This window comes from Plectrocnemia conspersa, unplaced genomic scaffold, assembly GCF_051122295.1.
Source record: "Plectrocnemia conspersa isolate PC_06_02 unplaced genomic scaffold, ASM5112229v1 ptg000010l, whole genome shotgun sequence".
Lineage (NCBI taxonomy): Eukaryota > Metazoa > Arthropoda > Insecta > Trichoptera > Polycentropodidae > Plectrocnemia > Plectrocnemia conspersa.
In genome coordinates this window covers 17,640,589-17,658,542 of record NW_028277174.1, presented here as the reverse complement: position 1 = coordinate 17,658,542, position 17,954 = coordinate 17,640,589, and the positions used below count along the sequence as shown (strand labels likewise).

General features: G+C 30.0%; 1 protein-coding gene across 1 annotated transcript in view; it reads left to right on the top strand.

The window, feature by feature from the left end:
* Window positions 1-526: 526 nt before the first annotated feature.
* LOC148230794 (limbic system-associated membrane protein-like) overlaps window positions 527-17,954 on the top strand; it is a 217,070-nt gene continuing 199,642 nt past the window's right edge. Inside the window, exon 1 of the mRNA XM_088194479.1 lies at window positions 527-1,020. Coding sequence (XP_088050605.1) covers window positions 957-1,020 — 64 coding nt within the window. The 5' untranslated portion in view covers window positions 527-956. The remainder of the gene's footprint in view (window positions 1,021-17,954) is intronic.

The following is a 17,954-nucleotide window of genomic DNA, read 5'->3' as shown; positions in this document are numbered from 1 at the left end:
CGTGGTTCTTGCGATTAGTATTCAAAGTCAGTGTTGTGCATTTATAAACGTGTGTGAATAGTGAATTCTCAGAAAAAAACTAAAAATGAGTTGTAGTGGTTCTAACATAATCTAGATCATATAATATTAACACCTATGCGTGTACCTAGCCTCTCTCTGCTCTCTCATTCATTATTATTATAATATTTGCTTTATTCCTATTATTATTTGTATGTATATCGGTAAATAATGCTAGCGCCTGAAACATAATATTTCTATCATTATATTTCCGGTTATTGAATTATAAATTATGCTTAAGGGCTTATTCGCGTTTATTGTTTATGATAAATGTCAAAAAATAAGTGAAAACCTAAAGGGAAATATATCCTAAAACAAATGTGAATATGTATACCCGTTCTAAACTGAATGTAATTCTCTCAATGTTAAACACGACGATACGTTTCTTTAAGCGTCGACATTCTCGCTTTGTGACAGAGCGAGAAACGTCTCGTCCCGGCGGATCAGTCATTGCTCAGCATCCGGAGCCGAAAGATCATTTCCTGATCCACATCCTGGCGCGTTCGTTGTCTGAGGAGCGGACTTTTGTATGGTTTGTTCGGTTTCGAGTTGCGGCGCATGCGTCACGGCGCCCATCCCCGACGTGCTACACACAGAGTGGCCCAAAAAAATTCAGTCAGTCGCCACATCCGCGCCGAGTCAGCTGCTTACGCAGTGCACGCGACCACGGACAACCGGGTCACGGGTCAGACCCGAATGACCCAAAGTCGACTTGAAGTTTCCGACTTGACTTTGTAGGTTCGGTAACTTTCGTCAAACCGAAAACTCGACGGCCGCGAAAGTTTTCAAAAGTGAATAACAACTAACTTTTCCCGACAATTAACATAAATCAAGTGAACATCCTAGTTGTGAGATTTTTATTTAATTGTATTGTTGTGAAGTGAGTTAAAAATTCAAAAATGGCGCGCCACTACGCCAACTTCAGTGCGGCGAGTTTGATCGCCGCCCTGGGACTTTGCACGGGTAAGTTTTAAAGTTTTGAACTTTTTTTATTTTCGTGTGTATCGCCGAGTAAACAAGCTCGTTCTCAATATAGAAGCAATTGCTCTCCGGTTGACAAAAATAATGAATACAAAAGAGTAGCCGGAAACTGAGAGTGTATTGGGTTTAAAAAGAAACGGCGAAATAACTAAATTGATGCGTCCGGTTAACAACTCCAAAAGTGCATTCAAAGTGGGTGTAATCAAATTCTGGAGTTACTTAACTAACAATGGTTTCGCTAAGTAATTAATTATTTAATATGTTAGTCAGTCTAACTCAGCTTGTGTTGTATTGTATTGTTAATTAATTAACCCTAATGAAATATATAATTTAAAATAGATTTTGTCAGGTTTTAATACGTTGTTGAAAATATGGATTAAACAATTAATTTTTACTTGTCAACCTGTCTAAATTGTTTTGACAGCGAAATTATAAATGTTGACATATTTTGGGCCTCTAATTTTAAAATAATAGTCGAATCAAATGAGCCTATTATATTTTTATTTGAAACAAGGTTTAGTTATTTTCACATTAATATAACAGCTATTATGTTGTATTGATAACATGCTTCTAAAAATAATGCATTACTCTAGTTTTAGATAAGTTTAAAATATCCTTATTGTCAAAATCAAATTTATGTTTTATTATTCTTGACTGACTATCAAGTTGTGGGTTTATCAGTGTGGAATATTATGTTGTGTCACTAATTGCACAAAAATTCTAAATAAGATAGCTATAAAAAGTATTGTTTCAAAAATATCACATATTTTATTTAATTTAAAATTAAAATAGCTGTACTAAATATTAATACTTAATACATGTATTTATAGTAATCTATTAAAAATATTTAATGACATACTATATTTATCTAGGTTACCTGATAAATGTTAAAAAAACATTATATTACAATAAAAAATAATTTAAAATTTATTTATTTTAATTAGAATTGTTTGGAAGTAATCTTTAATAAAAAAGTTTTGAACAAGTAGATTGTATAACATTTTATAATTTTAATAATTATTTGAAAGCCGTTTTTATGTAGTTAACTTTTATTTGGCAATATATACTTTTAAGTAATTCGTAATTTTTTATAATAAAATTTATAATTAGATATTTGGAAATCAGACTTAAAATTAACATAAAAAATATATTTGATGCAAACCACAGTAAAAAAATATGTTTCAATGGTTTTTAATTTATTGACAATTATATATAAAAATCTTAAAAGTCTTTGAAAATATGATAATTGTAAGCATAATTTTTTTCTTTGCAAAGAGGTTTTCTTTTATATATATAAAACTTTTCTTTTTTATATATACAAATATGAAACAGTTAACTAAATATCTACTAATATATATTTTTAAAATTATAAGCTTAGGTAATAATTTAGGTTAGATTATTATTATAATAAAATATGTTATAATAACTATATGTAAAATTTAAATATTATTTTTTGTTGAAACATAATTTTCAGTTAAATCAAACAATTAGATATACACTAAAATATAATGTTGTATTTCTTGTACATTTTATTGCAGATTAATAAATAAAAATTATTGATAATAAATAAATCAATACAATAAATAGTTATTGTATTGAATCAAAGGCCAATCAAAAAACTTTCTAAATTATTAAGTTATAAATATTAAATCTATTTTAGAAATTACTTTAATCGTTCCTTCTAAATAATATTAAAGTTGATGTTTTAATCAATACTTTGACACCGGAATATTGATTTTTTACTACAATTTAAGGTAAACGAACTGTAATTTTTACTTAATAATTTTAAAGAGGTATTGTGTTTATAATAATAATATAATTTGAGCAGTGTAGCTCAAACAATTTGTGGGTATACTTGAAAAAAATAGGGTTTATAAAAATATTTTTTAATTTTGCTTAATAAAAATTAAAAAATATATTTTTTTTAATTTAGAATATCTACGATTTTAATAAAACAAATATCGTTTTTTTTAAACAACAGTAAATTAAAATAAAATAAATTACAATATTTATTTTAGAAAAATGGTAATAGTTTGCAGGACGTAATTTGGTCAACTTTATTATTAAATTCTTAAATATTAGGTATTCCCGTAATAAATATCGATTTTGTAATGAAATAAAAAATTCAATTGTAATTTAAATGATTTACAATAAAATTTCATACAAAGAAAATAACCTTCTCCCACCTCTCAGTCATTTTTTTAATTGCATTAGCATAACATTTTGGAGATGATGTTATATATTTCGATAGACCCTTGTCCACATCGTCTGCATTGTGATTTATTTCTGGCTAGAAAGTATTTCATCGATTAAAATAAAAGTTATCGGAAGGAGCAAGGTTTAAAGAATAAGGTGGATGAGATTAAACCTTCCAGACAAGTTTCTTGATTTTATCAAGAATATATTTCGCCACTTGGGGGTACTCATTGTCGTGTTTAGCATTATTCGACTTCTGTTGTTCTCGTATAAACGATCCAGTTAATCACAATATAAGCTTACTCTTATTATTTTGCCAGGTTTAGGAGTTAAGTAATGCACAATCCCTTTGCAATTTGACCATACACACAAAATATTTTTTTACAGTGAGCCTGGGCTTCGAGCTTTGAATAACCACTGCCTTTTGAGACAATTCTTATCTCCCATTATTAAATAATCGAGAAAAGTGACCAGCTTTAATATCCAGAAGCTCTTAGGTATACGGATACTCGCTGATATATTTTCTTCACTAAATTCAAGTGGAGCCCATATACACCTACCTTGATTCTAAGCCTTCACAATCTTCTTTATGTCTTTATGCACTGATGATTTCGAAATGGTTTAGTTTCTCGGCCAGCTGATTATTAGTTTGAGTAATATTTACTTATATGTTTTTGGTGTTGTTTGTTGTTGTTGAATACATACAAGATATTATATATGAACTGAAGTAGTTTTAGTACTCTACATGTACGACCTAACTCGATTTTATTTAATCATCCGTGGGATTAGGAAAATTTAGGTCAACCTAATATGTAAAGATCGATTGGGATTGTAATTATATAATAATCACTAATACCGATCTCCTAAATACGATAGGAATGAAAAAACCACTACGATCTTTATAGGATCCGAGACTAGGTATTTCAGGTCAATAGTAAGGAACGTATACCGCTTGTCAATCGTGCTGGTCATCATCGTCAATCTTTTTGTTTCCTACTATTTTAGTATCGTAATTTATCGTTTGATTTTTTAAGCATCTTTGACATTGATGGATATCTAATAAATCACATACCACTTTACAATTATTTTTTCGTAGTCATAGTTGTTTGTGATAGTTGTTCATAGTGAAATGTTGTGTTCATGGTGAAATTTAATTTTGTATAAATTGTTAGCTTGCTTAAAAATTCAGCCATCTCATTTTTTTTAAATACAGAAATGTGGGTACAGACGTGCAACAACATAAATATAATATAATAGATAGATATCAATATCAACGGTCAAAGTACGACTGATGGTTAAACCTGAACTTTTGAAAAGACGACCTTTATTTCGGAAAAATCTGACATTTACATAGGTATATATCTAGCTGTATAAATCGATCCTCCGACCAGTTATTTCATATGCATCCTCCGTCTGGGATAGTATACTTAATCACTGAAAATATTCCAAATCGTTTCGATTGCAACAAAATATTTCGCTAAGAATGGCGATAAATGCTCAATGGTTGGTCTAAAACTTGAACATTCATAAAGATGTCAAAGTGGACAGTTTACGCTAACACTTAAACTAAACAGTAAGCATCATAAAGGAAATCAAAATCATTTATCCGTTAATTAAAAAACTTGAAACAAATAAACATTAAATACCATAAAATGTTAGTTAATGATTGAAACGCGGGTTTTTTTGCCCTTAAAAAATAAATAGGAGAATAATTAAATTAATTAAATAGTTACCCAAGTTAATGGCTCAGCCCAAGAAAATCATTATTAAAATATAAGACACTATAAAAATTTTTTTTAGTTAATTTCTAGCAGTCCTAAAAATATATTTGAACAAATCGATTTTTTTAAACCAAATCGTAAGGCATTATTAATGTCCATTCAAAAATCTAGTAATCCAATTTACACTTAACGACATCAATATGTGGAATATATTTTTGCATATTTTTATATGTCTGGTCTTGGCACCTACAAATGACGAAATAAAAACACTAAAATTGAACTTTTAAGCTTTATTTTCCAAAAGAAAGTATCGCAGTGTATCGAGCGGTTCTTCTGATAAGTTTTAATTTACTAGCTACTATTACAAAAACCGTCAAGAAAATGTGTTACGCGATCCAGAAATTTAAAAACAACTCATTTTGATCGACATTCTTGAAACGTAATACGTTTAATCAATTAAATATTCTGTTTCATTATTGTAATAGTTTTGACTATTTTCGTTTGTGTTACTATGCGAATTTAATCGTCTGACATTTGTTCGAGTAATCCCGTTATATTATTTTTTACATAAGTCAGAATATCCTTATTAATTTCATAAAATCGGATTATAATCCGGAAATTTCTACGACCAATCAAACGATTTTAAAACGGGCTAATTGCGCGTGCTTCATCCGATTATGTGTATTAAAACATTTTCCTGGAAGAAGAATCTCGTTCCCGATTTGCGGCTACGGTTTTTTGTCATATCGGTAGGATTTACAAATTAATGGTGATTTATTCATGGGTGGGCGACCTCGACCACATCTCCGTGTCGTTTTAATTGCTCTAATAAGGGAACCTCGAACGCGGTTAATTCATTCATTAGTGAAGAACGGATGACACATCGCTTCGATAATACGTGAGCAATGGATGTCGATTAGTATACCTTTTGACTTGATAGAAAAATATATTTTTGCTGCATTACATGAAAATCATGTTTCAAAATCATAATTTAATTAAATAACTTAACCTAACATAACATCAACTATTAAGTTTAGATGAACTCTAACATTCTTAACGTAATTACAAGATCGCTAATAATTTAAACCATTAATTACATTAGCAGAATCAGCTGTTTATACATACATATGTATGTATATACCCAAACCAACGTTTAATTCCAAATAACGTGTAAGTTTTCAAATATCCTTCGCCCATTTCGAACTACATAATATACTCATTAAGTATTATATTGAAATTTAAGTAAGTCTATTCCTGTGTAGTCTGAATTAGATTTAATTTAATTATATTATTGGATCATATTACTTTTTATTTTAATTTTAGGGCGTTAATTCATTATTATAAGTAACACAAAATTCACGCATTATAAGGTGTGGCTTTTGTCGTGAATAAAAAATAAAATATGGTATATATTTTCACAACTAACTATATAACCTAATTTATAATTTTACGGTTAAAGTTTAAGTTAAAGCTTGTTTGCGAAAATATATATATCTATATGAAAGCTGTAGAAAAAACGTTAACCGCACCCATCTATTATACAAAACGACTGTGTAATTTTGCATCAGGATCCTGAAATAAAACTGAGCGAACGAATTAACGAAGCGTTATTAGAATTAACGAAGCGAGTGTAGAATAAATCAACCTTCTGAATTAAATATTGCTTTTCGTTGGTCTAAAGTGTGCAAAAAAGAAATTTGTTAAATACATAAAATATGCACTTCTTTAGCAAACTCTGTAATCTGATGTTATATAAACATCTTAAAATATATTTATTTTAGATTTGATTAATTTCCAAGTCTTTTCAATTTATGAAATAATTAAAAAGCCTTTACTTAGCATTATACAAAAAACAGTACAAAATTACGAAGTAATAGTTATGAATATAGGAAGTAAAAAATGTGAATAGAAGATAATATATCTGACCGTTTTATCTTAATCATACGACTTTTTGTATTTGTTGTACCACTATATATTAGATAATATCTCAAAACTATGTTTATGTATGTTTATGGATTCTGTATATGGTTATACATGTATATATATATATATAGCAAATGTGATTTACTATATATCTTATTAAAAGTATTTTTGTTTACATTAATGATAAATATATCAGTTATAACACACACGTAATTTATAAACCTGTTTTCAACAGAATTCATTAAAATGTAAAATTATGTCATTATAATGATAAATATAGTTTAATCTAGTTAAATCTCGAAAGTAAATATATATGAAAAATAATAAAAGCAGTTAAAACTATATATTTAAAAAAAAACGACTCTGTAGTTAACACGTTTTATTATCAATTTTTTTATACATACATAGTTTACTAAACAAAAGTCGTAAAAACTATAGAATTTCTACGTAGCTTACAAAGCGTTTAGATTAGCATTATTATGTTTGTTATTTATATTTATTTATTTATTTATTTATATACATGCATGGGCAATATTATGTTTTCACCAAAGCACTTTACAAAAATACAAATATAAAAAATATTAAGGATATGTAAATATAATGTTTTAGCATTAGGTAATCAAAAAAAAATTAGGGAACGCAACCGCTGGTAATTATGTGGCGTAAAAAAATCTTTTAGAATATTTTAATGGAATCGATAGTCCGCACAAACATACAAATCAGTAATTCTGTGCGAATACCAATTTCACAGATTTTTAACATTCAATTAAAGTTTTTTTAAATATTCAATAGTATCTGACTTAGGAATTACTTAAGGTTTAAAAAAATAATCACTAATGTTGTTCTACATTGAACAATTTTATGTTATTATTGATCTAATGATTAATTTATATTAAAAAACAAATATTGTTGTGTCGTATTCTTTAGTTTAATTTTGGTTTTAAGGCCGCAATGATAAAGTAAAATAGTAGCTGCAGCTCTAAGTACTCTAAAACTAGTTAGTCCAGTCAAATAAGGCGAAATAAAGGCTAAACCTCGGAATGAAAGATAACAAGCTGAAATTTTGCACAGACTTTTGTATTGATGTTCTAAGGACAGGGTGAAAAGTCTCATAAAATATCGTGTCTGCTAATCAAGATATCAAAGGTCAAAGGTCACAAAATTTGTTTTTTTGCAAATATCTCGCATTTTATGCGTCGCACGTCATTAGATGCTTTACAAAACTTGTAAAGCATAAAATTTTCTACAAGTTTGGTAAGAATATTTGTTTTGTATCATTAACTGTTTTTGAGATATAGCGCGAAGAGTGGGAGGCGTACATCCGTTTATAGAATCCAGCGAGTATTTCTACCTGCTTAACTTGGTATAAGCTTTGAAAAAGTAAACAATCGTGAAAAAAGTGGTCTCGGCAAGTCGTTTGAACCATAATTTTATTACTTTCTTCATTGTATTATTAGGAATTAAGAATGAAATATTGTTCGACAAGAAATTTGTGCGAAAAAATTGAAAGAGTTGAGAGATGTCCTTACGGAGTATGTACCAGATGATAAGAAGATCATTTCCAAATTAAGAGAAAAATATTTAACTGATATTATAATTACAACGAAGATTGGATCATTCCCTATTTTTTCTTTTCGCGATGCTCAAGCTTAAATTTTATCCATAGCTTGGTATGAAAATAAAAAAGGCACTTCGGAAGAAGAACACTTGCGCATAGTGGAAGCTGCTGCGGCGATTATTAAAGAAGATATTCGATCTTCTGTTGTTGAGACCAAGTCCTATCCGCCCCCGAGTAAAATATTAATGAAGAAATTCCGAAAACTTTATTACATTTTCTGCAAGAAGTTATTATAAAGAACAGAAAAGGAAAGACGGGGCATTTTAAAACGAAATACACAGCTATAAGTCATGCTATAATGACTTCCATACGAAAACAGTCCTTTTCTTCGCAGTTTGGCCTTCTATGAAGAAATACAGATAGGCCAAACATCCAAAAATACTTTTGGATGTTTTGTCAAGTTTAGGTTTTTTCGCTTCATATAGTGATACTGTAAAATGTTAAATTTCAGCTGTTTATCACCCACAGCCTCGTAATCAACCATCAGAGTCAAGTGCCTTAGTACAGTATGCAGCGGATAATGCAGAAAAATATTTATACTCTTGATGGCTATAATACTGTTCATATAATGGGAATGATAAAAATAATAACTTCAAAATCTGAAATTATATCCGATGACCGCATAAAGAAATTTACAACAAAACCAAGTGCAAAGGAGCTAGCAGCACTATCACATATACCCCTTCTAGTGTATGAAAATCATGTCGTACCCGGATTGAGCAAGAGATTCAAGTTCAAAATTTTAATGATGTAGAAGAACTAACCGAACAAATATTTAATGTAGTTGATTTGTTGTGGATGTACGGAAAGTGGAAAAATATCTCACCGCTGCCAGGGTGGAATGGATTTATTGAACAACTTACAAAAAACAATGAGAACTTTGTAACTTCTCGGATTCTGTTTCTTACTTTTATTCATCATCCTGCGAGTAATATGGACACAATTAACACCACATTACAGTGTACTATAAACACTGCCAAGAAACATGAACAAAGAACATGCTTAATAACTTTTGATCAGCCGTTGTACATAAAAGCACGTGAAATCGTAGCAGCTTCAGATGCTAACTCAGACTTGTCCAGAGTAGTTGTGAAACTAGGAGGCTTTCATATGCTTATATCTTTTATTGGATGCATAGGGTATATAATGAATGGAAGCTGAATCAAGGAAGCTCTCAGTACAATTTATGCTTCGAATTCTGTCGACAAAATGTTGAATGGTCACGCTTTTGCAAGAAGTATCAGAGGCCATACGCTATTAATTTTTGCATTATCGATGATGATTTTTGAAGATATGGAGATTGAAAGTTATAATGCTTTAGATGGGTTCATTCAGCAGATAACAATTTGCGACGTTTCCTATGAAACTGTGGAAAAATGTGCAGGTAGCTCTGGCTCCGTAGTTCAAATAGCGTTATCCTATAAACGGATGCGCGCTTCCCACTCCCCGCGATATATCTCGAAAACCATTAACCATACGAAGAAATAATTTATGACAAACTTGTAGAAAATTTTATTTTCTATAAGTTTTGAAAAACATCTAATGACATGCAACGCAAAGGAGGCGAGATATTTGCAAAAAAACGATTTTTATGACCTTTGACCTTTAATATCTTGATTAGCAGACACGATATCTTATGAGACTTTTCACCCTATCTTTAGAACGCCAAAACAAAGCTCTGTGCAAAATTTCAGCTTGTTATCTTTCATTCCGAGGTTAAACCCTTATTTGACTGGACTAAGTATATTTTAAAGCTTTTGTGAATGGAAAGATAGAGATTTTGATATTGATTTTTAAAATACTTAAGTATATTTGATGATACGGTAGACAGCTCGCTCTATTTGATAATCTATAATTTATATAATAATGTCATAACTAACAAGTCTTGACATTGATCAATAAGTTCATCGATCGCTAAATTTATGTTACCTCTTTATACTTCACAACACTATTTTGCCACATCTTTTTTTTTGCCTATAATACAGAGATCTCTTAGCAAATTATATATTATTGCCAAATAAAAATTCTATTAAATCATCTAAATATCCGACAGCTTTTAAATTATTTTTTAATAAAATTAATATTCGTTAAAACATTAACAACAAGCAATGCTAATGATGATCTGTATACATCGATATTATTCTTACCATAGGAATATTACAATTAATATTAGGAAGGATTTGAGAGTTTTTCCCGGAAAGACTGTGATTTTACGCGGTATCGAGAGTTGATTTTAATGAATAAACAACATATGTCTAACCTTAATGCTTAAATACTTTATGGTGTGAAGTTTATAGATACATTAAAATCGTTGTTTTACACTAAATAAATACTTTTATGTTGAGCATCAAAACATTGTACTCTTTTGATATTAAAATTGCCGGAAATATAAACAGTGATTCTGTTGAATGGTTGAAATTCACTAATATGATATAAACTGACATATTAAGCTAGTAAGATAACTATTTATGAGAATACTATCTTCTTTTCCATGTGTTTTAATCGGGTGGATTTTGGCAGATTTCCAGATACTTCTTTACTTGTAAGACAACGGCGCAGTTTTTAGGATTTCTATCGCAAATTTAACTCATCTACGTTTTAATGCGTAAAGGTAAATTTGAAAAAATCCCTAAAGTAAAATAAATTTTGCTGAGAGTTACTTAACCGCAGTAACCAAGGAGTGTGTACATAGTTTATATTTTTTTGAGCTGAACAATCTCGACGGTCGGGATACATTCCACGCTGTTTGTTATACACATACAAGAGTACCATGGCAAAGTTAACTTTGGGGCGAAAGTTTTTAGAGTTTCGGAAGCTTTGCTCACCGAACCGCGTACACCTTACACACTCTTCGTTGCGAATTAATTTTCACTAAAACTAGGGCGTAAAACCCAACGGCCAGTTTGCCGAAAGCTTAATAGATTATCAACGCAAGTCCATTGTGCTTTGACTTTGCATATAATGTACATTGTACAATGCACGTATTGATAAGTACCTAATGGCATTCCTAGGGAATCTGCGGTTGCAGAGGTAGGGCTAATCAATTTGGCCCGTTAATAATCAACCTGCGTTTGCTTGAATGTGTGTTGTAGACAGGCTCCATTTGCTTGGGCTTCTACCAGGAAGCGAGTTGTCAGGTCAGCTGTGACCCCAAACCGCCAGCACTTACGTAACTCTCTACGGACTGCAAACTACAGGATAGACAGAATGTGTTTAATCATTATTCGACAAACTGGAAATCCGTTCGGCGTTTAACCAGGTTCGACACACACACAAACACATACGCAAAGCTTAGATTTAGCTCAAATGTCGATTCGAGGGCACGCAATTATTCGTGCTGTGACTTAGTAACGTAGCAATTGAGTAGCTAAATAGTTAGCGATTGTGATTCGAATAGTTTGGGTGTTCAATATTAACTTTGCTATAATAACTTTTATATCTATTGCTATGAGGTTAATTTATTATGAGATAAGGCAAACAAATATGCTGTTATCGCGGGGGTAGTTTAAATTAATAAATTATAAACCTAATCAAATGACATTTGCTGATAATGATGTTACATTAATTATCTGAGCGAGTGATAATAAAATACTTATATATGGCATTTTGATTTATTAAATTAGTATACAAGTAGGACAACCTTGATTTGGCACTTACCGCAGTGACATTTACGAGGTGGTCTATAGATGTTATATACACGCAACAGTAGGGTATATTCAAAATGGTTTATTCGGATCGTAATTGCTTTCAGCTTTCCAATGAGATAGTTAGAGAAAAGTATGTTTTCGGCGATAGATACGATGAGCTGGTTTAATATAATAAATGCGGAACGGTGCACATATTTTCGAAATACGTACACTTAGTTAATTACACTTTAAAATACATTTATGTGAATTACAGTTCGGTAATGTATTATATTTGGAATATGTGTGTATATATTAGGCGTATTATATATTGTGATGCATTAAGAATACCTGTTAGATTATAATAATTAGATTTTAAATAAATAAATAACTATGATATCTATATCCCATATTAGATGTAAATAGACACTTTATAAAATATGCAGAAATAAGAATTTAATATTACATGACACAAAAAATATTTTATTGTGTATATAGGTTTGTAAATGACTAATCTACTCACATAAAAACAAGCAATCAGAAGCTAGTTAGAAAGCCACGTGAATTGACCTTTACCTTATGTAATTTAGTAGTTTTTATGATGTCACTGGTTGTTAAAATAAAAGTAAATTAAATCTGTTTATTAAATTAATACTTATAAAATGTTTTATAAACAAATTATATTTTTAAAGGCATTATTTTGTATATAATATGAAGCTTATACTACTTAAACTTATCATTAGCTTTTAATATTCATTTATATTTGATTGTGGTCACTCAGCTAATATTATCAGTATTAAGCAATTAAATTATTTTATCTTTTTTTGTATAATTGTTGACATTGGCCGTAATACTGTTTCTTTAAACCTTTTGTACCCACTACAGACATTATCTAATGGATGTATATTTACTAAGAACCTTTTCTGCGATTTTATGGCATGTTTGTTTAGGATTTGACAAAACACTGTCTCGCAAATCACGGATCTATTATTTTATTAGTATTTTATAGTTGATACTTTTTACCAATAATATGTTTTACTTTTCCAATCCTACGTAAAAAGAGTTATTTGATTCGTCAAAAATATGGCCCTCTAAATTACTTTGCAAAGCTGGAATTAAATTAGTATTAAGGACGGAATAGCGTAGTCCATAACGTCTCAGACTAGTAACTCTGAGGTTGCGGTTTCGAGCCCCGGCAGCGACACTCGAAGTTTTATTTATAATAATTTATATTTATAAAATATATAGATTATAAATTGTATTACTCATAATAATTTATATTAATAAAATAAATAGATATCATCGATTCGTCGTATCTAATTGACTGTCTCAGTTGGTACAGATTTATCCCGCTGTAACGCATTGGGCTTACGTCTGCCAAGTTACAATGTCTTATTTAATGTAAAATAAATAAATAAATAATATTGTATTTATTAAATATACTTTGTTGTTTTTAATGTCCATGACATAATATTGTATTATATTAGTTCCATTGATTATTTTTACAGTTTTAATTTATTATTATATAGGTTAAAGCGGTCTATCAATTTGGTTTAGAAATATATTTACTAGCATGCTGTAAAATAATTATATATTTAATTTATTAGCATATGATTTGCGCCGCGTTCAGGGAGCTACGTAAACATACATCTAATTAAATATGATTTAATAGAGCAACTTTAACTGGTTTATGATCTCGTTGTTTACATAATTGCATTGTTACATATTCAAGCTTAAAAAGTAATAATAGTTAGGTTAAGTAAAATATATACTACAATAATAAAGTATTTTACTTTGCCACTGGTTATTAATAATTAAAAGCAATTAATTAAAGCTATATTGTCATCTAAAAGTGACCCATTTGGAATGACTGCTGATTAAAGCATAATTAATAGAATTTAGTTTTACTACGTGGCAGAATATATTGAGGCAGATGGAATGAATAATGTACCTGCAAAATTTTTGTATATGTTGTTTGGCTCAATATATACGAAATTATTCATCAATTCTTTATATCAGTTCTTATACATACAATGAAATTATATAAATTATGCGAAAATAAGTAAATATATATGTACAAAAACAGAAAAGCAAAAGAGACACTTCAAAGCGTTTTTAACGATTAGGAAAAAAAAGTTTTTAAATTCGTATACACAAATATTTTAAGTGCATAAATACACTCAAGAATAAATAATTGGAATTAATTTGCGTACTTTCATGTTTTGTATCAAGTAGCTCGTTGTCAGTTGAGTATAATTTTGTCCCGATTCGCAAGTTTACCGTGCAAAGTGTTTTTAACAAGATTAAATTTTCGCAAACGGAGTTTTCGAAATTGTTTCGTCTCGCTAGGGAAGGCAAGCTGAAGCGAAAACAACTCCGAGACTGATACAAAATATACATAATAGGTATATAGTAACCACCTTGTTGCTCTTTCGTTGCAACTGTGTGGACTGACCCACTCTAACGCTCTGAATCAACCGAGTCTAACCCACTCGTTCGTGCAGACACCTCTAATTGCTAAATAAAGTCCAATTGTCCTACCGCAAATAGAGAGATGAACTAAATTTCGTCTAATGAAATCGACATCGTCATAATTTAATTGAATGCGATAGACGCGGCGATAACAACAATCGCAAATTTGTGTTAGTTTTCCGTTCTTACAATGGAACTATCTGAATTTAAAATTAAATTAAATTCAGTATATAAATCTATCTTTATATAAAAAAGAAAACCCAAATTCAATATCTTTGACTTTTACCTCAAAGCTCGAGAGCGACTCTGAAGTTTTTTTCTTTGTAAAGTTTTTAACTAAGTTTACCATAGTACGATATTGAGATGCCGAGTAATTAATACCTTTGAAAATATGATGCCATAGATTCACATGCACAGGTTTTTGATGTTCTAATAACAGCTGTTTTGTGATCTATTTATTATCATGGCAAAAATATACAAATAACTCTTGCCTATGAATGTGCATATATTATATACATACAATTTATTACAATTCATACCTAATCGACAGTTTTGATGTATCCAAATTTCTGAGCGGCATAATAGCTCTACCAATATTGGGCATTACTTTCTGCTGTATATAATAAATTATTTTAAGTGCAGAAGGGTAATTATGAATGTCACATATTTCATGTGGTTCGCAATAAATTGCTGTAAGCAAACACATAATAATCCTAATGTGATATGCATGATTCATGACATTTTCAAAAACTGTCAAATTCTCATCATGGCCAGCTTCTAATTATGCAAAAAATGATATATTTATTTTTCATATTAAAATATGAAAAATTCGCTCATTATTTTAATATTATATTAGAGATTTTGTACGCATGATATATTTTTTTATTTTCATTTTTTTATTATGAATTTTGTAACTTACAGTTCTTTGGTGAAAGTCTGTGAGAGTTATTTATAACTGCTATGTCATATGCTTTCATTCCCACGTTACTTTTGATATTGGGTTTTATTTCACAAGGTCCGTTAATATAAAAAAAAAGTAGAAATAAGATCAATGTAATATATTTTTTACAAAATATTATTTCATTTATTGTTTTGTATTATTTTGAAGCCTTATATAAAATTTACGCAAACATACATGTATCAAGTTCAAGATGCGTATCTTTTATTTATATTCATAATTACCACGCGACATTTAAACACCCCTAATTCTTTATCGTGAATTGTTGCCATTTTCAACGGCACAAGATTAGGTTACGTTATTATAATACAAACCGACATCGCGTGCTTTGCTCGATTAGGTCGAGACTTAAAACGTCGCCTGAGAAAATTGTTTTCCTAGCACAGCGTTTATATATTGGCTCAAAATATATAACTGTCAAATATTTAAATGTTTGCGGTATGTTTACGCACCTTGAAGTATATTAAAAAGTGGTTGAACTTTGAATTAAAAAATATTAATTGTGACAAGGCGTGGAAAGTGTTTCGTATTACTTTTTTTTGTATGACACCCTAAAGCATTTTTCAAGCAAAGTACGTGACTACGGCGGCACATATTTGTAACCCGAAAAGGGTCATTCTTCAAACGAGGGTCGTTTTTATATATATACGTATGTGTTTTCGCGGTTCACCTCCGGATCTAGAATCGGACTTTTGCAGAGCACGAGCCGCTGTCAAAATCGAGAAAGGGTCACGTAGTCGATATTTTTTTCGCGAGAAAAAATTATCTCCCCTGGGCGAGAATAAACTCTAATGCCTAGAAACTTTTATTGGATTTGCTATTGACCAATGGCTTAAAAGAGCGGAGGCGACCTACCTGTTAACCCATTAATGGAGTCGCTGTCACTTAAAGTTTAAATTGATTGACCTTGACAGCAGTTCATACGTGTGTATGTTTTTGGCATGACAAATGATTTAATGCGTGTGACATATTCCTAAAAAAATGTATATTTTTCACTACAAATGTAGTTTGATTTTTTTTAACATGAAAAAAGTATTTTTAGAAAAAATATATAATTCAATAATGGCAAAGATATACCAATATTCTTTTAAAGCTAAATTTACTAATACAAATGTTAGAATTAAAAAACAATTTAAATGTATCGGCGTAATATATTTGATCAAGCAATCAATTACGACTATATAATAACTAAAATAGGGCTTAGCGTTTCACAAGGTTTTTACTTGCTCCCCCTTTTCCGTCACTCTTTTTCTCCAGTTGTGAAAGAGACTGTGATATTGCTGATTGCTCTTATTAAGCCATTCGTTACGATTTTATTCATCCATTAATCATGCGAAGTATCTCGAAGATATAAAGTGAGCACTTGTCATTCATTACGATGTTTAAATTAATGCAATTCTACATCAGCACAAGCTTGATTTTGTGTTCTAAGTTATTAACTCTGGTAAATACAATAGACAAGAAGCAAAAATAATTTAGCCCTCTAAATCCATAAAAAAAGCCTCGATAATTGACAATTCAAAATTCTCGATGGGTCAAATATATAAATAAGTGAGCAATACAAATGCAAAAAATAACAACTTATAGCCAATAGTTAATGTTGAACCCTATATAGAGGGTCTAAGTTGGACCCTCGAGGAACCACCGAAGAGGTGAAATATTTTCTCGACAATCGGTCACTATGGGTTGCAAACTGTCTACAATCACTCAAATATTTATAAAATAATCCAGTCTTTTTTTAACAAACTTAGTCGAAGGCCTTCTTAAAATCCGTATATACCAAGTCTACTTCTTTTCCCGCATCGAGAGATTTTGTTACCGTTTTGGTTAACAACTAAACAGTTGGTAACTGTGGAACGGGTGGAACGAAATAATAGATGCTAAGTACATCTAGATACATTTGTTCTTAGCGTCTTTGGTAACGTTTTTAAAGAAAATGCTAAACATGAGCGTAAAGACATTCAATGTGTTTTTAACGTTGGGTAGATCACTCTGCACTATATAAACTTTTTTCATTATAAGTTTGCGCATAACTTTTATTTTAGTCTGCATGTTCCGCATAATATTTTTATCATAATTATTGCGTCATATGCGGCTTGAAACTCTTTATATAAAAAGTGTTTCGATTTAAAATTACCTATTGAGTTGTAATGTTTGTTGGATCAATTTAAATAACTTTTACCTACCTCTCAGCATACTTACTTTTCGCTCTTGTTTCTATGCCTCAAATAATTACCTCTTTGTTGATTTTTCTCACTTGCACACAAGATAGCATGATAAAATACAAACAAAATATTACACTTTTTAATTACTTATCATAGTAACATTATAATGCACACAGAAACCGTTTGCAGATTGATTCAGCCTTAATTGCACCTTTATTTATTGATTGTTTTCAGAATAAG